Genomic DNA, 23,034 nt, shown 5'->3' on the forward strand with positions numbered 1-23,034 from the left:
AAAAAAAAAAAACAGGAATACATCCTGTCGTAAGCTGACATTTTGCTCTTATTGAAAGTTTTGGATATTTTCAAAGTGCTGGTTGTGCCAGTTTTTTTTTTAAATTTCCCTATTACAGTCAAAGAATTGAACAAACTACTTATTTAAAGCAATACCTGCATTTTAACTGAATAAGAAGTCAACATTGAACATGCATACAGAGCAGAACGCATCTAATCTCAGCTTCCACAAAGCACACTTTATTAAAACCACGAACAGAGAAGACATAGAGAGCTAGAAAGCTCTGGTCAAGTATTTCTGGCAAAAGTACTTTTGGCTCCACTCCACCTCAGAGCTATTCCTAGGACAGGCAAGCCCTTGCACTTAGCATACCCCAAGCTGGCAGAGTTCTAGGAAACATGACACGCAAGCAGTCTGTGCCCTGCACTTATCATGGACACCAATCAAAAACAAGGAAATGTGGAACATATGCAGCAATTTGGGAAAGAAGAAATAATCAAGAAGTACAGGGGTGAGCATTTTCAGTGAATACATACTTACAGGGAACAGAACGTGTCAGTGATGATGTGAAGAGGGACAGAGGTGTGTTTTTTTTTCCTCACAAGGTGATCATTTCAGTCCAGGGAAGGAAGGATTCATTCAACACTCATCCTCGGTGTTCAGGAGAGACACAAACTGCCAGGTGTTTGAGGGAGAGACCCCAATGCAAACACAAATCAGTCTGATGTAATAAGGCCTAACACAAGATGTTTTTTTTTTTTTTTAATAAACTGCTCTACAGTCTGGAAAACGTAGGAGACTTGAAGTTCAAAGCTAATAAGACAGCGTCAATTAGCGAGGATGGAAGGCTCTGGAATCAACACTCAGATCTCCACTGGTTTTAAAGCTGACGGGGAGGGAGGGCACGGAGGTATACAAAAGAAACAGAAGCCGACACACAACCACCTGATTGGTACGTTGGTGCTGCAGCCAGTGCGCTTGCCTCAAATTGCAGCGAAAGCCCCTCCTGTTCTGATAGATTGTTCAGGATGGCATTGAGTTCAAAACATGACTTCAGCTACTCGTGATCGACTCAATTAACTCTCCTGCTGTAGTATGGCTTGCTTATTCTTTTTATTTTGTTAAAACCTGCCTTTTCTTTGCTGTCAGTAAACACACACCCTTCTTCTACTTTATTCCACGTATTCTAGAAATGCGTCAGTGACTCTCTGTATGCCAATTGATCACCTACTTTGTGTTTGGCATGTGCAGCACTCTCAAACATGTTGTCACATGCTGTAAAACCAGGTATGGCAATGTGTTTAGAAATTAGGAATGAATGATTGCGTCTACCAGGATCTTCAACATGTTACAGGCTCAACCTGCTTAAGTGCTGAAAGACCTTTAGGGACGTTTGCTGTGGAAAACAGGTGCCAGACATCTCTGTTCGGTCTCTTCTCTCTTGAACAAAACAACATTGAATGTGCTGTTCTGTGGTTTGCTTCAAAGCGCTGATTAAAACGCAACAAGTAAAAAAAAAAAACAATGCACTTGTGTGGATATTTCATAGTAAATACTGAGCTATAATAACCAAACCGACACATCCAGATACAGTTTCACTTCAAAAGATTGTTTAATGGACTTTTAAAGCGGAGTCATGGGTTGTTTGCCACCAACCCATGACTCCACCACGCAGGATCGGTGACGATCACCAGCTAAATGTTGACTGCTGGGAGGTAAATCAAGCTCAGCAGTGATGACAAGTCTGGACAAATCTTGTCCTTTTAAGATTGTGCCACAGCCATTTTTCTATTCTCTTATGTTTAAGCAGTGTATACAAATTATGAGCTCACCCTACAGTAATTTTGGATATGTTTGTTGATAGAAATGTGACTGCATAAACTGTAAGAACTGTGATTACTTGTGTTTGTCACTGATTGGAAATGTCCTTTTTTGGGGGGAGAAGGATTGGATTAGAGAGGGAAATAAATGTGATTAATAGTCAAGACTTCTGTCTTAAGCCCAATCAGGTTGTGGAAATGTTGTTTTTATCCTCTGTAATTAAGAAACTTCCCAGCAGGCTCTATTTAAGTTGTTTTTCTACGTAAAATTGTCTGGCATCTTCGATAATAATAGCAATATTTATACTAATTTCTATCTTCAAAGATAAGCTATAAAAACGTAGAGAATGTTGCTGAAACTTCTCTGACATTGACAAAGATCATCATCAGCATATTCTGCTTTGACTGTCTGGTTTAATGTAAAGACAGTCAGTTTACTTGGAGAAAAATTTGATTTCTTGGCACATCCTAGTGCAAAAAAATGCCACATATCTATTAAGAGTAATTGACTATCTGCGAAACAACCTGTGCAAGCAAAGCCACTCTGAACACTAAGTTGGTTGTGTAAAAGAAAAAAAAAAAAAAACACTAGAATTTAACTATTATGGAGCTAAAACAGCCTCAGTATTCACAAATGCACAGAATAATATTTACAAACGCACAGAACAAATGTCCAGCCTGGACTATTATTGTGAGTCCAGGCGTCCTTATGGAACATAAAATGTGGCCCCAAACAATAAGATTCAACTCAGTAAGATAAAACTAAACTAAACTACACCCTAAGCATGTTTCCCTGTGCAGTCATTTTCATACGGTATGCGCTCATTGGTGGGTTCTACTGACATAGTCGGTTCTAGCAGGTTTTTCTACTTGTGTAATGTAGCATATGTCAAGTGTATAAAAACAGAAACTTTCTCTTACAACTGCCAAGGCAGACGAGCTCTGGCACAACCAAGGCATTTTAACACATCATGTGAATAAAAAGTCACACTTTTCAGAAAACACAAAGTGATTATTTTACTTCTCCTACAAGATTGAACATCACAAATATGAAAAGTATGAATCTTGTTCTGTGCATTTGTGAACATTGACACTATTTTTTACCTTCATAATCAAAACTCCTTTGTTCTGACTGTCTGATTTTGTTTTAGTTTACATTTAGATTGTTTTCTGCGGTATTTTCAGTGTTCAGTCACAGAAAAAACAAAAATGTCATGCGATCAGTAAAATTCGCATCAAAACATTTCTGATTCTTCTTTTTTCAAGGACGACAATTTGGCACAGCCTTTGTAGAAAGATAACTGATGACGATGTAATGGCCTACACCAATGTGGCAACAAATATCTAATTTTTCTTCAGTGTGGGACGTGATCCTTCTAGGGATGCCAGCGCTCTTCTGTGGGGTGCAACATAAGAAAAATAAAAATAAAAGTAACTGTGAACATTTACACAACTTCATCAAGCCTTTACAAGAGACAAAGTCGATTGATTTTTAGCACTTATGGTGAGCAAGGCGACAGAGTCTAGGCTGAGAAAAATAAAAGAGAAGGAAGAATGACCTTTGAAGTTGGGATTTTCATGAGCTGGATCTGGAGATGCTCCGCTGCCACCGTGTTGTGGGGACATGTTTTGTACAGGTTAGATGAACAGTGGTGCAGTTCTTACTTTTAGCTGTGTAAATAACAAGGCAACGGAAACATCGTCTCATGACGTGGTACACATAGAGCAGACCTGACCAAAACATCACTGATGGATGTATGAAGGGAATATCATGTACTTTAGTATCCACTGTGTACTAATCAATTGCAAGTGTTCATACACTTGGTTGCAAGTTGTCTTGTTTGACAGCAACAGTTGCTTTTGTTTCATGCTTTAAATACATTTGGCTGATTAGTGTTTTTTGCAAGCATAATGTGCCTCTTTGACCATGAGCGCTGCTGCAATTTAAAGCTTAAGACTGTGCATTAGCTGTTCTTAAAATGTGGAGTTGTCTGCTGCATGGAAGCCATCAGGAAAAAAATGTAAGAGACGAAGGCACAGAAACACACCGTTTATCTCCCTCTTACCTTCGACATCTCAGAACTTCTTGTGAGGTTTGCAGTTGAAAGTAAATTATTATTTCGCCAACGATAAAGAGCAGAGCTAGCGCAGGCACCACGACAACACCAATTACCTCTTTGAATGAGAAATGTCTCGCAAACAAACCGAAAGCAAGCTCTAATAGTTTCATTCAACAATGTTTGCTGCTCACACGACTAACTAAATGCAGCACAGATTTCTACAGACCGGTCGATTGTTCAGGAACACGATCCCTAATTTTGGACTGCAGCAGCGTGATCCAACGCTGTGTTTTGTCAACTTTTATGTTTATTGATTTAGGTTGTGTTTAATGAATGTTTAAAAGACCTTCTCTAAGCCTAAGATGAAGTCGGTGATTCATGCACATGAATACTTTGCTTTATTCTTCCCTTAAATTAAATGAAGATATTCAAAGCCCTTCAGTATATATGAAATATTACAAATATTAGGCCAGAAGGGTAGATGACGCAAAATGTCAGCCTCACTTCTGTCAGACTGACTGAGGGCAGCTGTGACTACAATCCAGTAGCTCGCCATCATCAGGGTGTGAATGTGTCCATTGAGATCTCAATTTGGCATAAAGGGCATTATAAATAATGCCCTTTATGCCATTATTATTATTATTATTATTATTATTATTATTATTATTATTATTATTATTATTATTCAATATTTTGCCATTAGTTTATACTGGCTTTATTAATTTGTGCATCTAGAGACTGGAATATTTGTCCATTCTTCTTTGTAAAAGAGCTCCAGGTCAGATTGAATGGAGAGTATCTCTGAACATCAATTTTTTTACTTTTGCCACCTTCGGATTTTCATCTGGGCTTTAACTGGGCCATTTTACCAAATGAGTATGCTTTGATCTAAACCAAAGCATACTCATGCAGTCGGAGCCACACCCACTGTAGCTCCGATTGTTTAGGGTTGTTGCCCCACTGGAAGATGTTCATCTGGCCCAGTTTCAAGTCTTTTGCATGTTAGCATCCTCGTATCGTTATGCTACGATACGAGCATAACAATACTCTCACCAGATCCCTCATAAATTTTTTTTTTTTTTTGGGGTGAGTTGATTTTCTTGCAGATCTCTCTGTAGTATTAGAGGAAGTTGGAGTAAATGAATTCACAACTCTAAAACCATAAAATTGACATGACAAATAATTAGCACGTCTGATTGTAGCTAATGAAGCAGGCAGAGATCCTTGTTTCTTAGTGTAACCGTCCAAGATATTTGTTGTTATACCGATCTCTGCAGCACATGGATTTGAAAACAAAAAAACTAATGATTAAAAAAGTATGTTTTTCAGTTGGTATAGATACATGAAGGATATTCTTTTGTCTGCAGCAGCATCTTAGCAGTGAAGAAGACGTTGCCAGCTGGCTTCCTTTGCCACGCCACAGGAGAGGACTCCCTCTGTGTTTTTTTTCCGTGACGTCTCCTTCGCTGCGCTGGCACACGACGTATGCAGTCCTGTTCTTCTGCAACACAACGGTAATTTTGTCCATAGACGACTGACTTTCTCGTAAAACCAAAAAGTTGCATACACTTAAGGAGGTGAGATGGTTCGTGTGTCGGCATGTCTGTCTGGAAGCAACAGTTGGTAAGAAAAACAAAACTCTTTGTTTTCCTTTGGGGCCACATAAACTGGCAGGTTGTGGCTTGTATGTTGGCAGATATTTCTTAACAGGACCTTTATTTTCTTTTCTGTAGACATTGAACTTGGCAATATGTTCCTCCTCACTGCTGCTGCAGGGGAGGATATTTGGTCAGCATTCTCCATGGGATCATCCATGTCAGAAGTTCTCTTCCTCTGAATTATCTCCAATATCAACTGTAGTGCCTTTGACAGAAGAAAAAGACTCTGGAAATTATATTTAAAAAATATAATGAAAATTGAAAACAAAAAAAATCTAACAAATAAGCAATGTCAATGCATAGAGCATGGGATTTATATAAATCTGTTGCTGCTGTTACACCACAATGTTCCATCCAACAGAGTTTTCTACTCCAGCACATTAGAACATCATCAAATCATAAAACAAAATATCTGCAGTCATCATCTGTGTTCACTTCATTTCTCTTCAAAGGAAATGTTTGGTTAACTAACCACGAATTAGTCTGGGATGTTGCAAAACAGCTACCATTTTCCTTTTAGGAGTTTCAAAATAACTGCACAGAAATGAAAAAGGTCTGCTTACCAACTTCGATGAACAATAAGCTCCTTATTGTGCTGTAGCTGAATAGGACAGTCTGCATTAGGGCTGTAAGTGCTCTACTGTCAGCACAGTAGACTGTTTTTCTGGTGCGGTCCTAAACAAAGTCACAGTACTTGTGGTTTACACCTGAAGGTAGTGTCATAAAATGTTAAGCTTGATGCTATTGGCACATATATGAAGAAAGTCACATATGCATTCAACATTATCCTTGTTGAGAATCACTTGAGCTATAGTTTTTTATGATCAAGAAAGGTATTTATTTTTTTTAAAGTTACTTTTGTCTATCATGAAAATGATCTGTCTTACTCCTAAAGGGTTTCATTCAAATTCTATCAAATCCCTAGAGGAAACTCCTTCACCCATCTTAACTCCAGTTGTGCTTTCTTGAACTTTTCTTGGAACAGCATTGACCTGGATGCCAAGGATTCTTGAGTTACATCTTCTGCCTTGATGTAACATCAGTATGGCCTGCAGTCGTGTCTGTGGCTTGTACTAACCTTTATTTAAGGTGTACAGCAGCTGTCTTCAATGGGATTAAATATGACATGTCTCGATCGAGGACGGCCATAAACTATTTCTATGTCCAAATCCTCTGACGTTTTCTTGATGCCGCTGAGAGAAATCAGCAGAAATACTGATTCTGAAATTTACGACTTCCTCCTATCATGTAGCTTAATGATAGTTATGATATAATTCAACGTAGCAGCCTTTTTAGACCCCTAGCAACAGCCAGTCCCATTGGCATATGGCGACAGCAGAGAAAGGTCAGCTCATAAATTCATCCAATCTTTGGAGCTTGAGTGAAATACTCAAGTTATTAGGATATTGGTGAAATTATGAAGACAAATGTCTAAAGGTTTAATACATTGAGACTTTGAACATGATCAACAGCCCACTGACATGGCCGTCTTGTGGTGCTGCTCTGCCTTTTCAAGGTTTGTGTTTTGCACTGTGGGGCAAATTTAGCACACTGGCATTTTGGTATGATCTGTTAAGGACTTAATTAAAATATAACTCCTTGAAAGCTTTCACACCAGATACAACACAAATATTTAAAAAAACGTAGATTACTGGACTCTGGAATAAATAAGGACTTCCTTCTTAAGCAGAAGAACATCTTTATTTAAGAAATGTACATGCAAGAAAGTGCAAAAATCCCAAAAAATAAAAATACAAATAATACATGTGAAAAATCATACAGATATTAAAACAAACTGTTTTTTTTTTCTTTAAGGTATTTGGCCCACATCTCGTTAATGATACAGGTACTTTACAGCGCAGATATTTGTGTCTCATACTCAGAATTTCACAGTTTGGTAGCTGTTGTTTTCACTTACTACCCGACTGCAATGCTAATATACCTGAATAATGCTAGCTGACTAGCCAATTAGGGGTAAGGTTGTTTAAGCAAACCGTCTTTACTCAATTCATTTGTGCTTTCAAGCTCAGGTTTCCATGCAGCATCATATAAGCTTCTTGTTCTGCACTTTTCTGGACAGGATGGTTCCAGGAATCCCTCCTGGAACCATGAAAGGTCAAAGTGTTCCAGTACTTTCCCAGTGGTACCATTACTTAGAACTGCTACCATCATGACAGCTGTGTTTTGAAGTTTCCAGCTAACTTGACGTTCAGCTGGCGAGTTATCGCCAGTTTAAAAGCTCTGTTAACACCTACTGTCAGTATCCAAGCTGAACTAAAGCTACTACTTCAAAAAAGGTGTTAAAATTGTCTCTGCATTATTAAACAAAATGGCAACATAAAAAAAACACCCTGTTGATATAAAATACACACATAGTATGTATGTTTGATACGTATTTGCTGTGCTTATTGCTGTGTCACTGTCTTTATGTACATAAAGTCTAGTAAACTTTGATTTGGATCTTTTTCATTTAGAAAACCTTAAGCTCATTAGGCATAACTGGCATTTCCTCAAAGAGTCATAATAATTCCCTTAATCTCTTTTAATTTGTTCAAATAAAATGAGTTTTCTTTTCATTGTATATTTAGTTAGCATAAACAACCCCTTCCGCATTCATTACGACTCCTGGGGAAGACGCGTAAAAACCTTAAAAGGAAGTCTTTCATTGCAAGACCTTAGTTTGAGCACCTATTTAACAGAGTGAGAAGTTACATGTAAAGAAATCAATGCTGCTACAATTATTGACACTACTAACAACTCCTATAAATTAAATGTAAAAGTAGTATTTCCACTTTACTAGTTTAAATTGATTGGAGTTGTGTACAAGTGTATTTGCCTCTTATGGATTTCTTCTGTTTTTTTTTTTTTTTTAAGTTTTTTTTTGCCAAACATAAATGTTTACAAATATCAAATATCAAACAAAATGAAACATTGGGCTAAGTTATCCTGAGTAAAACAAACAAACAAAAAAAACTTTTTCATTGAGCACATCGAATATTGTTGCAGCCGCTGATTCAACATGGTTAAAATATTATCTAAAAGAAAAAACACAAAGGCTAATCTCACATTTCACATGATCCTTGCGACCAGAAAAATATGGTCAGCTATGTTACATCTTGTGTAAAACTAACAGCATTTTGTAAAGTGAACATCATAACAGTCAAACACGGTGGTGGTAGTGTGATGGTCTGAGGCAGCTTTGGTTCTTTGGGATCTGGATAACTCGCTTCAATTGTTGGGACAATAAATTCGTTTCTCAAGCAGAAGATTCTGAAGACTTTCAGTTTGTGGCATTAAGCCCAAGCGCACTTGGTTACACAGAAGGCCAACAATGCAAACATTAAATCCACCAAATCCGCGTCTGAATTAGTCAAACCACCCAGAGTAACTGTTTTGGAGTGGCATAGTTAAAGCCTGGACATAAATCGTCTTCAACATGATGTGCCATGCAGGCTGTCATGCTCAGAAAATGTCCAATGTGGCTAAACTGAAACAAATGGACAGAGAACGGTGGGTCAGATTCCTCCACTGAGATGTAATGGACTCCAGTTATCACGCTCAAGGACGGCACAAATAGTTATTAGGTTTAAACCAAGCTGTTTCTCACAAAGAGCTTGGTTTCAATAGCTTTTCTCACTCACAAATGAAATCATATGAGAGTTGCTTTTTGCATTCTCTCGGAATATCTTAGTCTCATATGAAAAACTACATAATTATCCAAAATGTTTAAGAATGGCAGAAAAGCAGAAACAGAAGATTTCTGAGGATCACAGCATCATAAAGACAAGGTGTTCCGGACTTAGAGAGCAAAATGTTCTCTAAACATTTTGCTCTCTAAAATGTTTAGAGAGCAAACATTTTAAATGAATGCTATTGCAAAATAAATTGGAAAGTAGCTAAAATAGAGAGCCTTACTGTAATCTTTTTCAGTTTCAGTTCACAATAGGTGAAAACTATGAACATAACTTCACATACACAACGAACAACATTTACATTTCAGTTTGCGACAATGGCTGCAAAGCCACTCCATGGCTGTTCTCATCACTTTCGTCATCATTTCCTGCTCCGTCTTTCAGATTTTGCGCAACACCGTCCTCTGGTGGTTCAGTGACTACACGTCTAACTTTGAAAACGTCCCATTTTTCAGGCAGCAAGCCGTGGTTGAACATGACCACGGCCAACCAAGAAAAAATCAATATGGTTACCAAGGTGCACAGCATGGACACTGTCCTAACAGGAGACTTCTGGACATAGATGCCATTTTCAAGAGTGCAACCTGGAAGGTGAAGGACAACAGGAATGCCCAAAGTGTTTTCTCCCAACAAAATCCTCACAGTCACCCCCACAATGTAACCCACGGTGGCGCCATAACCATTGGTCACTCTGAAGAAAAGGACAGAAACCAAATGGGGGAACAAGAGGGTATAGGAAACGTCTGCTCCAAGAATCCAGAGGACCAGGGTGCTGTTGGTGTAAAACGTTATCGATGTTCCAACAAGACCCACAACTACCACTGACGCCCGAATCACCCACTGCATTTCGTTGTCTGAGGCCTGGGAACAAAAAGCCATAAAAGAGAAGATGCTTGGTTATTTATATAAACACCCACCCTGTCTGTTTGGGATTGGTTCATTTGTGTGGTTTGGTTTCAAGGCTGCCGGGGTTGAACCTTCAATCTTCTTACCTGTGTACGGAAGATGTTTTTGTAGATGTTTGCGGAGAAAACCGAAGTTGCAGATAACAGACCCGAGTCTGTGGAAGACATGACGGCGGCGGCCACGGCTCCAATTCCAATGATGGATATGTAGGAAGGAGTGAGGTACTGCAGCGTGAGAGGCAGGACGAAAGTGTGCTCCCCGCGGAGGTAAGGAGGCGGAGAGCCGTACTGAGTCAAGTTCCAGTCTGGACGAGAGAAATTCACAACATAAACGTTATGCTTTATTTTATAATGAATGCTTTTTTTTTTTTTTACATTTTGTTGTGCTTTTTTGCACAATGACAATAAAGGAATTCTGATCCTGATTTATTTTACTCATGCAGAAATGTTCCAGCCCAGGTCCAAGTTCTGAATCTTGAAGTACTCTATGGACTAAGGTTCATCGTAATGTTCTAGTAAACCCTGAAATTCCTGAATTTGATTGATATGAACAGATTCTGAGCTACAAATGTTAAAAAAAAAGTCTTCTGCCTCCAGCTCTCACATTATTGTTGTGTTATTACAGCCACAAATTCATGATTTTAAGTGACAGACATAAACAAAAAGTGGTGCAAAAATTATAAAGCGGTAAAAGAAGCAACCATGGATTTTCTATTTTTGTGGATGATAAGTTGAGTCTTCCACAAATCTTCAACTTCTTTTAACGTGATCCCCAAATATGATCAACCCAGTACTTTCAGAAGCCACCAAATTTGGAAGTAAAGTAAACCTCTGAGTATTTTAACCTGAGTATCTGCAGCTGTTCTGTGGTTTGTTGGAAAATGTCAGTGAACAAACAGCGACCAAGCACAGCAGATAGGTTAGTGGTGAAGTTGTGAAAGAAGTTGTTCTGATCAGATGAGATCAGACGTACCACAGAACCTTAACACCGTCCCCATGACGAAACGTGGTGGTAGTTACGTCATGCCGTGGAGATGCTTTTCATCAGAGAAGCTGGTTGGGTTTGGTTAAAAGAAAAACTGTGCAAAAGTTAAGCCCAAAATCATTCAGACCCCTGGCAGATTTAGATTTAAAGTAGCTTTTCATTTTACCAACATGTTTCTTCTGACATCGAACCAGACTGATGTTCCAAAGTCCCGACTTTATTCTGATAGAGGGAGATGAAGATTAGGGTGATGACTAGGGGACCTTGCAACATCAAGAACTTAGAACTCAGCAACAAAGATAAATGATCAAAATACCATTGGAAACTTGCAAAAAAAAAAAAAGCTGATCACCAGTTTTTAGAAGCGTTTGAGTGATGCTATGGCAATAAAGCTTTTCCACTGATCTTTGAGGAGGAGGTATAAATCATTTTTAACATGCCACTTTCTGTGTTTTCTTCCTACAGAAAAGTAATGAGCTTGTTCTTGGTTATGAATGTTTTCTCTTGTCCTACTGGTTACTTGTTTTTTTGTCTTTAAAAACCTGTTTGAAATGTACTAAATTGGCCTAGTCAAAGCACAGACTTCAATCCAACTGAGAATCTGTGGCAAAATAAACTCAAATTACCTTGTTCTATAAAGCATATGAAGTATTAACTTGGAAGGGCATACACCGCATTTTTCAGAATTTTGGTTGTCCAAAAAAATTAAAACCATCTAAAGTTTTCCTCCCATTTCACAATCAGGTATTACTTTGTCTTTATCTGTCACAAAAGATGCCTAATTAAATAATAAAATTTGAGGTTGTGACATGACAAAATGTGAAATTACCAAACTCTATCAATATTTTTTTGCAGGCAATGTGGATAGGATGATTGCCACACCAAACGAGAAACTGACCTTTAGCAGCAGTGGAATAACACAAATGCTGCATGTCTTATCTTCCTGCTACTTATTTGAATATTACCTGCACTCTTCTCTATCTGGGGTGGCATGTGTAAACCTCATATGGAGACTATTCACAAACATTTACTTATTTTAGGTCGTGTTTGTAAAACATATTTGGGTTATTTCAAACCTGCATCATACGACTTTTACTCAGAATCGTCATAAGTTACCCTATCAGGAAGACTATGTTACTGAGTAGCTCATGGTTGCATCTTGCCGAAGTGTGGCATTTCTACAAAGTGTGGTTTAAAAATTATGCAAATAGCTGCCAGAGAAAGGAGATACGACTCAGAGGTATCATTCGTTGTGAAAGGCTGACCAGGAGGTATGGGCAGCATTTACTAGTTAAAGCGCACTTTGCCTTTAGCGTAGTTCTTACCTGTGGAGGCAGCCACAGCCCCCACCAGAGCAGGAGGGATTCCTAGAATGGCAATCAGGAATGCTGCTGCAAAGCAGGTTAGCTGGGCTGTGCGTGATGAAGATGCCGACAGCGTTCTCTGGTGGAAGCTTTGGAATGAAAGACTACCAAGTCCCTGAAAACAAGTGGCAAAGAAAGTCAATTCTACACACAAAAAAAGCAAGGGCAGCAAAAATTGAAGAGGAGAATTCACATGCAAAAATACTGATTCAGCTCAGAACAGTGCCGTATTGTAAAGAACCCAATAAGTTGCCAAAGATTTATTTTATTTTTTTTTAAAAAGGAGTCATGCTGAAAAGCAATTGGACAATAGAGCTACAGACTAAACCCACCCCAAATTCAGCGGTTCAAAATAAACTTCAGCCCTCTATGGTTGGCAGATTATCAGTGTAACCTAAAAACTCCATCTGAGTCCAGTTCTGTCTGCCCAGATCTGCTTCTACGGCCCGATTTGTTTAAACAGGCCTCGTGTAGCAAACTACGTCTCCCAGCTCACTGAGTGAAGTCTGACTGGATCAGCACTGTTACTTCCACTGTGTGTCTTTTTATACAAATCTGATCAAAACAAACAGCATTACTGCATTGTTACTCCTATCCTATCATTCTAATTACCTCTGGCGGCAACAACTCAGACTCTGCAGTCACGCTTATCCTTTTGATCACACAGTCAATGTATTTAACCAGGTTTTCCCATTTACAGGCGTTCTACAGTCATATTTATGATCAGCTGTCCTACAACTGTAGGACGTGTGAAGTGTGACATGCTCAAGTAACAATAAAATTAGATTCATTCAACAGATGCCGACCTGAATGGATCTGATCAATGTAGCACTTTTCTCTCTTGCTTTCGATGAAGGTGGACACTTTTTTTTCCTCTGCACCCTCCGTGCCCTCGCCTGCCCTGCTTGCTCTGTTTTTGTCCTGACTTTTTCTATATTTTTGGAGCCTTTCTTTGCACATCCTCCAAATCTACAAATTATGGATCTGGTCAACCAGTCTCTCAATGCAATTGATCAAATTTTCTCGACAAGAAGAGTGGACACAGGAGAGCCCTCTTGTCCTGCGGGGACACACCCGACGGGATTCACCCTGGATTTATTCATGATAACAGGATTTCTGCTGTTGGGAGCTTGCAGACACCTGGCTTATCGACAAATATGTGACGGACTTGGCCAAACTAGCAAACACTCAGACTGTTGGTGTGGACAGAGACCCAAGTTGGATGTGAGTCTTGCTGAGACTCGCAGCCCAGCGGAGGACTCTAAAACTCACTGACGGGATGGGATCGATCTCGCAGAAGTTGCTAGTTTCAGTTCAGTGGAACGACCAAACTAATTTGGATAATTGGGAACTGAGACGTATCGGAGAGACTTTAGAGAAGATTGAAATTTAGAATCTACCCGACCTAAGACATTCTGTTTCTGAATTGGCTTTCCCTGTGTGGCCTTGGAAGAGCTGCATATTTCAAATCTCTTTGAAGATATGTAAACATAACGCTCCTTCTTCCCACCTCACCCCCTCCTGTTATCCATGCAGCTGTGGACCTGAGCGCTCCCAAGGTCTTTCCTTGATAACATCTTTATCGGACTTCTGCCGGGAGGCTGAGCAACGTGGTTTCATGGCCCTGTGACGTCACCGCCTTCACTCATATCTTTGGTTTGCCCTTTGTTTTGTCTGAATGTTGCCATTTGCCCTAAAGTGTCCTTTCCTCTCTTTTTATTTTATTTTGTTAGAAACTGTGGAGTAGTCACGTTTAACCCAGAAAAGGACTTAGATTAGTCACTCTTTAGCTTATTTTTTCAGAAACTGTACAGTACTCACTATTTAGATGCAGAGACCAGAAGCCCAGAGGACACTTTTGGATCGAAACTACTTTTTAGACTCCTGTTTTTCTCCTGTTCTTAGACCAGAGGATACTTAGCAACCCTGAACAGGAGCACTTGGTTTACATACTTTAGATCAACATTAGATTCTTTTTCTCTTTTTTTTTTTTTTGCTGTTTCCTTTGGTTTGTTAATTTGTTTGTATTTCCTTTTAATTCCTGTGAAGCACTTTGTATTGCCTTGTTGCTGAAATTGTGCTATATAAATAAAATTACCTTTACCTTTCACTAGTTGTAAGTTTCAATCAGAAAATTAAGCTCATCCTCATTTTTGAATCAAAATACATGCTCTTTATACCTCTTTTGTTTTGACTGACCTCAACAGAGAACTGAAGAACATGGTGTTAATTGATCAGTTTAAAATCCAAAAAGCAATGCAATTAAAAAACAATTTATAATAAATAAAAAGAAAGAAACATTTGTCTGTATTTAACCCATGCAAGGCAATTTTGGTCACTCTCTGACTCACTAGTACCCTTCTGATTCAAAATAATGTCAAGTAGTGCCGAAAAGAAATGTTGGCCAGAATCCTTCTATGTTGATATGAGAGTCTGATGTGATAAAACAGAAATTCATTGTTGCAATGCTAAACAGATACAAAGTAAATTCATGTAAATGGAATTTTCTTCTAACTCGGAAGAATAGCCAAGAACACATTGTTCTAAAAGTGTTTCATTGCAGTAAATTTCCAGCGATAAATAAAGTGCTCTACGGGCAAGAGCTTACATGTCAAATGTTACAGAGGATTGCCAAAGTCTCAAAAAGTTCCATTAAAGACGGATGCTTCAAGACCAGAAAATAAGCTGAGAAGATCATCATTTTTCTACACTTAATATAGGAGATATGTGAATGTGAGATAGTTGGTTACAGTCACATACAAAAATACAGAAGAGATTCCCCCCGCCCCCAAAAGATTAGCTTTCAACTAAGATATTGGTCTGTTAGTTAGGCTAGCAGCCGTCCTAAATGACAACAGGAACCACTGGAGGTTTAGCTGTTTTGAATAACTTACAAACTTTTAGTAGAACAAGTTAAGATCTTTTGCTACTTTAATGCTTTTCCTGTGGTTCCCAAAATTGTTTTTTATTTTTCTTACATTTTTGCTTTAAAAATTTACACTGTCATATCTGCAGAATCAACTTGTCTGACACGCGGAAAGCTTACTCAGTAAAGCAAAAAAATATGCAAAAGACCAAAAGCACTGCAGGCCTCGCTTGTCCTAGGAAAAGTAAGTGATTTTGATTTAGCGACACTTTACAAGTTATCCGAAATGTTTGACAGCTGCTGGTGCTCCAAAAGGTGGATGTTAGGTTTAGGTTCATCCTTTTCACATAGGCTCTGGTTGTTTTATCAGAGTTTCTTTATGTTAATAAATTAATTTACCATTTTAAAACTATTTTTGTGTTCACTCAAGTTATCTTTGTCTAGTACTAAAATTACTTTAATGTTGTTAAACATTTAGGTGTTACAAAAAAGCTAAATCAAGAAATATGTAAGATGAACAAATTTATTTTCCCAGCACATAAATTGCACAGGATTAAGATAACCTAATATATCAATATCTTTATTTTTCCAGTCCTACATCTTTGGAGATGTTTCATCTTAAAACAGCACATGAGTTATAATCTGTATGGCTTTAAATCAAGATGACGTTATTGTGCATATTTAAGAGTAAAACTTCTCTAATGTAGATTCAGTTTGGTGTAAGAGCTGTTGTAAACTAGATGCTAAGATTTCTCTTCAAAAGTATTTCAGTGTAAATGACGTCGATACAACTATCTCACGAAACGCAAGGGGGAAAGGTGGAGTTCAGTGTCTCACTGCAACACCAAATTCAACTGCATGCTGATTGTGTTACTCAGGCTATAAAGAGCCGTGACCCCGCCTCATTGTTTCGTTTGGCACACTTTTCGACAGGCATATACGCGTTTTATTAGGCCTAGTGTTAAAGAGGTAAAACATACTGACCAGCATTAACCAGTCATCGATCCACTTCCAGACTGTATCTTTACCCAGACTTCCAAGCCATGGCTCTTGAAATGTGTGGTTGAAAGCCGTCTCAGCAATGTTAACAGAAGTCTTGTTCAGCAGAAGAAAGGGTACGCACAGCCACTGTACACAGACCAACACACACAATGAGCGCCAGGCATCAGCAGGAAAAAACATGAGCCGTACAGACGACACAAGATTTCATAACCTGGACATGTTTGTGAAATTCTCCAAACTTTCAGCACTCAGACATCTGTGAGCACCGACCTTTACAATGGAGAACAAGAAAGGAGTTGTTGCTAGTACTAAAGCAGCGTTAGATGACTAATTGGGATCAAAATAGCTTTGAAATGATTTAAAACTCATTAAATGTGAAAGCAGAAGTACGTGGTCAGATACTGCACAGTGAGTGTTGGTGTTTGTAGCAAATGACCTTCCTACTTACTAGACTGAGGAATGTGAGGGCGAGCTGGATGATGTCAGTGTAGGCTACTGAATAAAGACCTCCCAACAGAGTGTAGACGATAGCCACCGCCGCTGAGATCCACACAGAGTAGGCAAAGCGTAAGTCCAGTATCACGCTCATAGTCGCTCCTGTTACAGAAACACACAAGTTAGAGAAACAAATCCCTCGACTTGCGTCCAGTCAAAAAAGTTTTCTTGTTTTTTGTTTTCCTTTGCAACCCGGTAGAGAAGTATTCATACCATTTGGAGTTTCAAGATTTAAAAACTTGCTTTCATTAATGAATGTTTCAGTCTCTAGTAGGTGTACACCACTATAAAAATGTGTTTCGATATCACTGTCCAGTATATTCAGTTTAATAACCAATATTTATATTATATTACATAAAAAAGTCTGTACCCTTTCAACACATTGAAAAAATGACCACTAGCATTGAGTCACCTTCCTAAAACAATAGCCTGTAATTTTTTGCCAAAAGATGGCCAAAAAAAAGTGGTGACTTTTTTCAGAAGTCATCACCTCTGACTTCTGAAAAAAAGTCAGAGGTGATGCCTTTTATTTCCAAAACTATGACGTTTTTTTTTTTTTTTTTTTTTTGTTTTACTATTTTAGGAAGGTGATGAATGTTTCCATAACATTCCTTATTCCTGTGCTGCAACACTAATGCATGACCAAACAAAACAGAAAAAGCCAATTCTCTCTCCTGCCAAAACACATACACAAACCCAAACAGGACGGAAATAAGCATTATGCGTTACAAGACCGATATCGATATTCTTAAAAATGCTTGATGTGTACACTTGTACATTTTCAGCTTCAGTTTCAACATGGGGAAGTGAGAAAATAGTTCTCAATACTTTTTACGGAGATGTTTACTCACCCAGTCCCAACAGAGTGCAGGATACCCAGAGCACATCCACCAACAAACATGGCAGCACGAGAGCCCCGCTCAGCACTTTGCCGTACTTTTCCTGGAAAGGGTCCATCATGGTGACATATTTCTTTTCCCTCATTGGCTTGGCAAAGAAAAGACCACCTAATCCAGGGGTTGAAATATCATCCATTGTTCATTGTATTCATTCAGTAATGGCTAAATAAAATGTTTAATAGAAAAGTTTGGATTGGCCCAAACTGCGTAGACACATGTGTTTAACATTAAGATCTCCGTCTGCTCTTGCCTCTGCGGTCTTACCTATAATGAAGGAAACTGAGTATTGTATCGGCATCAGGGCCCACATCAAGCCCATTTTGGGAGTGTACACAGCTTCAGCAACACCCAGGATAAAACCTCCTCCAACCCACGTGGCTGCACAAGCACAACAAGCACAAGTTAAGCAGAGGAGTCTGTGCAAAAGTAAAAAACAAAAAAAAAACAAACATGGATGTTTCTGCGACAAGATAATCATTTGAAGGCTAGTTTACACATTGTGGGTGCATGCACTGGAGTTACATTCTGTAGACAAATCCATGAATCTGCAAATATTGAACCACTAATATGATGGGATCCACTGTGTGAAGTTTTTAATTTTGCTTTATTAATTTTTTTCTGAGTGATGGAGAAATACTAAAACAGTTAGAGCCAGGGGTAAATCAGGACTTGGTTTCAGGTTCAATCTGCCCACTCCGAGATTCACCTGCATCTCTGAGAGTTGTGTAACTTTCTCAGTTAAAAATGACTGAGAATGTTGGCAATGTTTATGTTTTTAAATTTTATAAACAGAACATCTGTGCACTAAACATTCACACCGATTCAAATAAAGTGTTTGTGTAGCTAAATGAAGCATTGTATAAAGTAAAACAGTCCGGATATGTTCAGGTCTTTAACTGATGTTTCAGTTTCAGTTTTAACTTGATTCTTTCTTTGGTTTGATTCTGTCCTAGTATGTTCTGTTTTGTCTTTCCAGCTGCTGTTCATTTACATCTCTCTTTCTGTACCTTACCATATTTACAATATGTGTTTCACAGAATCCCCCACCTGTCATGGTGAATATTCCAACCACCAGGCTGATATTCCTGTCTCCAAGCAGCACCACCTCAGTCCTGTCTCCACTGCTCTTCCTCTCGATTCTTCTGGACTTCCGGGCCGCCCAAACTCCCGTGCCCAGGATCAGGATGTAGAACAGCACCACCGCAACCACACCGGGGATGTTAAGAGCCATGGTGATCTGCTGTCATGGATCACACTGACAGGTGGATGGGATGGCTGGGCAACAAAATACAAAGAATATACACAGTGCAAAAGTGTGTAAGAACAAAGGTCAAAAATACAGATAGGAAGTTAAAATCTGTGTGTTGGAATGACATGTCCTGGCACGCTTTGAACTTGAAAAGTGAAAGGCAAAGTTCATCAGTGTAATTCCAGAAAGAACTTTTCAGAGAATTTCAGAAAATCACACACAATTGATTGTTTTTGGTTAGTAAATATTAAGAAAAAAAAAAAAAGAGAAAGTTTCAGCATTTCTCACAGCAAGTTAGAAACTGTTGTTGGTTTGTATTTATTTTTATGAATTGATGTTAACTATTAACAAATGATTCCATTACAACAGTCAAGTCAAAAAGACTATCAAGTCTGGATAGTCTGGATACATGAGGGGCTACAAAGTCTGTCAAGTCTTTTTGACTTGATAGTTTTTAAACACTATCAAGTTAAGAAAATGCAAAAATGTAAAAACGGTCAATTACTGCTGATTTTAGAATGGCTTTCATACCAATAAAACAGTGGAAGTAAAAAGGGAACCTGAACATTGTACTTTACATCAATGCCAACAGGGAGGCGATAATGAAGAATTAAGGATTTCTATCCAAGTGAAAAAACACACAAAGTAAAAAACAATGTTAAAGTCTTAACTCACTTCTACTAACCTCTTTCAAAGAAAGAATAACATTTTACTCTTGTTACTCTTTCAAAGAAAGAATAACATTTTACTCTTGTTACTCTGAAAAACAAAACAAAAAAAAAACATTTTAATCAAAGAGTAACATTTTGACAGTTTAGTTGCTGCACCGGTTTTACGAGAGTATCAACAAATCTCTGACCGGGTAACAGATGTACATATAGCTAAAATTCCACATACACAACCATGATTGACAGTGGTAAGACACTCCTCCTGGCTCTGATTGGTCGTTTCTGATCAATCGAGTATGGCATCCGGGCCAACGTGGAGGAGGCAAAGGAGCACAGTTTTTCACAGATTTTCTCTCTCACGCTATACTGTCAGGACATTGTGAGAGATACAAACTGCAGCTGTAAGACATTGTGAATGTTGTCTGGATAAATGAGGGGCCACATGAGCCACATAAACAACAGAATAAAACTGACAAAGAAGCTTTTATTTGTAGAATTTGTTATGAATTGAGTATTTTTGGCACTTTCCGTGATGTCTTCCCGTTTAGAGACTTTCTTATTTTTAACTAATCCTTTAACTTGCTAATGTAATGAATATAAATCTAATAGGAATAGACTGACTGTGGTCATTGTCTTTTGATGTTTTTCATAAAAGGACTGAATGAAGAGATTGTCAACAACGTGACTTGACAACACAGCTGCTAGCCAGCCAGTTATGAGCACAGCAAATGTTCTGAAATGTGTCTTTGTGTTCTTGCTTATTGTTGCCCCAAAACTGAGAACCACAATGTTTGACATATTCACTGCAAACGGAGACAGCAAGTAAAACAAAAATGTCTGGTCACAAAAAAAGTTACAACCTCTCCATAAAACTGACTGTGCTAGCAAGACAGGTTTTGTTGCGTTTTCTGTATAGACGATAGGAAGCGTTTTCTCTATCCAACTACAAGAGGGGCTCAAAATGCTATGAAAATGTGTTTTTGATGTACTTATTTTCCAAACATATTCAGATTTTATTTGTTTTCCTTTTAGTGGTGCACCGATCGCAGCTTTCTGGCTGATCATCGAACCTTAAAAAGCCTGACCAGCCAAATCTGATTTTTTTTTTCTTTTTCTTTGTAGCAACTTTATCTAAAACAGACTAAAATTGAAAATCTGACTTTATTTTTGTGAATTCATCAGGCTCACTCAGATGCAAAATGATGTAAGCTCAGTGGTCCAAGAGAAGGTTCACAGGAACAGCTAGCTGGCTCTGTGGAAAGAACTAGGAGTCGACTTCGATCTTCCCAGGTCTAAGCCCCACCCAATGGAAGGATATTAAAGATAAGCTGGAGGCACATACAGCTTTCCTTAAAAGTTCTTCAGGTTTCACTTCAAAGATTTTAAATGTCCTTCCTCCATCCACTGGGATAGGAGAAGAACAGTTCACGAGTATGTGTCTCTTGCAGATTGGCACCAAAAACAAGGCTTTGGGATTCAGGTCCTGGGGTCAGGTAGTGGGGTCAGGTTCTAGAGTGAGGTAGTGGGGTCAGTGCTTATCTGATCAGCTCTGAGTTTTATTTCAGGTGAGGGTGTTCTGATATTGACATCTCCAGGAAAAAGAGTGCTTAGGAATGCAATCTGATCAGTTTGTCAGCTTGCCAAAGCACTCCTTTGAGAATAAAATAAGTTGCTTGAGACCAAGCTTGAAGTTTCAACCATCAATTTTTAAAATGCCCACCCCATTGATTAAATGGGGGAACCATGTGATCTCCTGGTGTTTAATCCTCATGTGACATTAAGACCAGAGTCAACTGTGAACCAGGACATTTCAGAGTAGGCTACTTCATTTCTCCATCTGCTGACAAGGTTTACAGAGATGCTGATTTAATTTTCTAGCAGGACTTCTCACACTGCTCACACTGTTAAAAGTACCAGTACCAGCCTTACTGATCATGATATTACAGCGCTTGATTGCACAACAAACCCTATTAAGATTCATACAACCTATTGTTAAGAAGATTAGATGAGTCACCACAACAATTATGCAGATCAACTGAATGTGGCTTTCTTAACATCTCAGCATTGATGCAGTTATTCATGCAGAAGGCGTGCACACCCAAAAATTTAGTGCATACTGTATGGTACATGAACATATTTTTCAGTATACTGACATTTCTGTACTTAAAATGCTTTATAATTGATATTAAATACTATTGCACTTTTCTAGAAAACAGTTTATTGGAGGTTATTAATATAGCGTCACGTGTCACGCTGTATGCAATAAATTAATGAGTGTCACTCTTTTAATTTAATTTCTGAAACAAATGGCGTTTCTTACGACATTCCACTTCACTAACATCCACCTGTGCGTTCGTGTGTTCTGTAAATGTACTCTTCATTCTGCTGTGTTTTCCGTGAATTCACACACTTGACAATGATGGACAGTCTGAGTCTGGTAAGATTCCATCATATTTCTCTAGGGGGGACAGCTTTTACAGGTTTCTGTTGTGAAACCTGTAAAAGTTCAAAGACTTAGATGCGCAGTAGCGTGTCTGCGCAGCTGCTGCTCTAGTGGAAAATTCCATATCAGCTGCTAAGCTAACGGACAACTGAACGTTACTGCTGCTGTCCGTTGACTCCTTCCTCCACTTTGCTGTTCAACGCTGCTTGCTGCTGCTTGTTGGTGGTGACACATGAAGCGTCCCTGTGAAACCCACCACCTTCTGTTGACATTACTTTTTAAGCCGCTGTACGTATACTAACTAATTCAAGTTAAAGCAAATGAAAAGTCTCTCTGTAGAGTCGGTTTTTAAACCCTTATCAGAGTCGGACTTTCAGGAGCGCGAAAAAGCGGGTATACTCCGGGTGCGCGCCTGCTTCTGATGTCGATGTTATGTCAAGAAGTGTTAGTAGGTAGTTTAGAGACGGAGACGTCGGGAGCGCGCGCTGACAGTGAACGTGCTGCTTCGGTTGTTTAGTAGTAAGTACGCTAGATGAATGGTGCGTTTAAAAATAACGTCCGTACATCGATGTTTGCAGCTTTGTTAGCTGTTTAGAGATGACAAATAAAACTCGTCGTAGGCTGAAACGCGTAGAAGTGGTGTAAGAAGAAGAGGGGGAAAAAAATGAGGAAAATTGCAAACTTACTTTAAACTGCCATGAGACAGGAGATAAAATTCTGCACAAGTCCCCCGTGTTGCCGAATGCCCATTGCTAAATGCATTTTTAATTCAGCTTATAACATCTGGTCCATATTCAGAAAACACGCCCATTGCTTGCGATATTTTACAGACGCATTGAGGAACTGCATTTGCGTTGGTGTGGAAAATTTTTTGTCTCTCATCAGTTCTCATAAATGAAGGGTTCAGTTGAAACATGATTGAAAGATA

The 23,034-nt window shown here is 38.7% G+C and overlaps 2 protein-coding genes and 1 long non-coding RNA gene across 4 annotated transcripts in view; 1 reads left to right on the plus strand and 2 right to left on the minus strand.

Annotated features, from left to right (window-relative positions):
* LOC106946202 (high affinity choline transporter 1-like) overlaps positions 1-845 on the minus strand; it is a 15,855-nt gene extending 15,010 nt beyond the window's left edge. Inside the window, exon 1 of the mRNA XM_015030391.1 lies at positions 541-845. The gene's annotated coding sequence lies outside the window, so the exon portion shown is untranslated. The remainder of the gene's footprint in view (positions 1-540) is intronic.
* A 3,898-nt stretch (positions 846-4,743) lies between these two features.
* Positions 4,744-8,420, plus strand: LOC106946204 (uncharacterized). Its single transcript, XR_001424719.1, has 2 exons — positions 4,744-5,503; positions 7,564-8,420. It is a non-coding gene; the product is annotated as an uncharacterized LOC106946204 (long non-coding RNA).
* Positions 8,421-8,489: 69 nt separating this feature from the next.
* Positions 8,490-22,920, minus strand: LOC106946203 (high-affinity choline transporter 1-like). 2 transcript variants are annotated; one of them, XM_015030393.1, is made up of 9 exons: positions 22,793-22,920; positions 18,794-19,001; positions 18,011-18,124; positions 17,699-17,854; positions 16,801-16,949; positions 16,335-16,478; positions 12,446-12,599; positions 10,223-10,440; positions 8,490-10,091 (listed from the first exon to the last, which is right to left on the minus strand). In XM_015030393.1, exons 2-9 carry the CDS (start codon positions 18,975-18,977, stop codon positions 9,528-9,530), a joined length of 1,683 nt encoding a protein of 560 aa, XP_014885879.1. In that variant the 5' UTR covers positions 18,978-19,001; positions 22,793-22,920; the 3' UTR covers positions 8,490-9,527. The 2 variants fall into 2 exon arrangements, with proteins under 2 accessions (XP_014885879.1, XP_014885878.1); XM_015030392.1 differs by having other exon boundaries at positions 18,794-19,021.
* Positions 22,921-23,034: the final 114 nt, after the last annotated feature.

The sequence above is a fragment of the Poecilia latipinna genome, unplaced genomic scaffold (assembly GCF_001443285.1).
Source record: "Poecilia latipinna isolate Pla-1442-1.1 unplaced genomic scaffold, P_latipinna-1.0 Scaffold180, whole genome shotgun sequence".
Taxonomy (NCBI): Eukaryota; Metazoa; Chordata; class Actinopteri; order Cyprinodontiformes; family Poeciliidae; genus Poecilia; species Poecilia latipinna.

Bases quoted from the DNA above. Each gene is read 5' to 3' on its own strand.
- LOC106946203 (XM_015030393.1), bottom strand. From the start codon at position 18,977: ATGGCTCTTAACATCCCCGGTGTGGTTGCGGTGGTGCTGTTCTACATC. The intron at 12,600-16,334 runs GTCAGTATGTTT...ACTTGTTTTCAG, and splicing joins TCGATGACTGGTTAATGCTG to GGACTTGGTAGTCTTTCATT. The intron at 10,441-12,445 runs GTAAGAACTACG...TCTCTCGTCCAG, and splicing joins GGCTGTGGCTGCCTCCACAG to ACTGGAACTTGACTCAGTAC.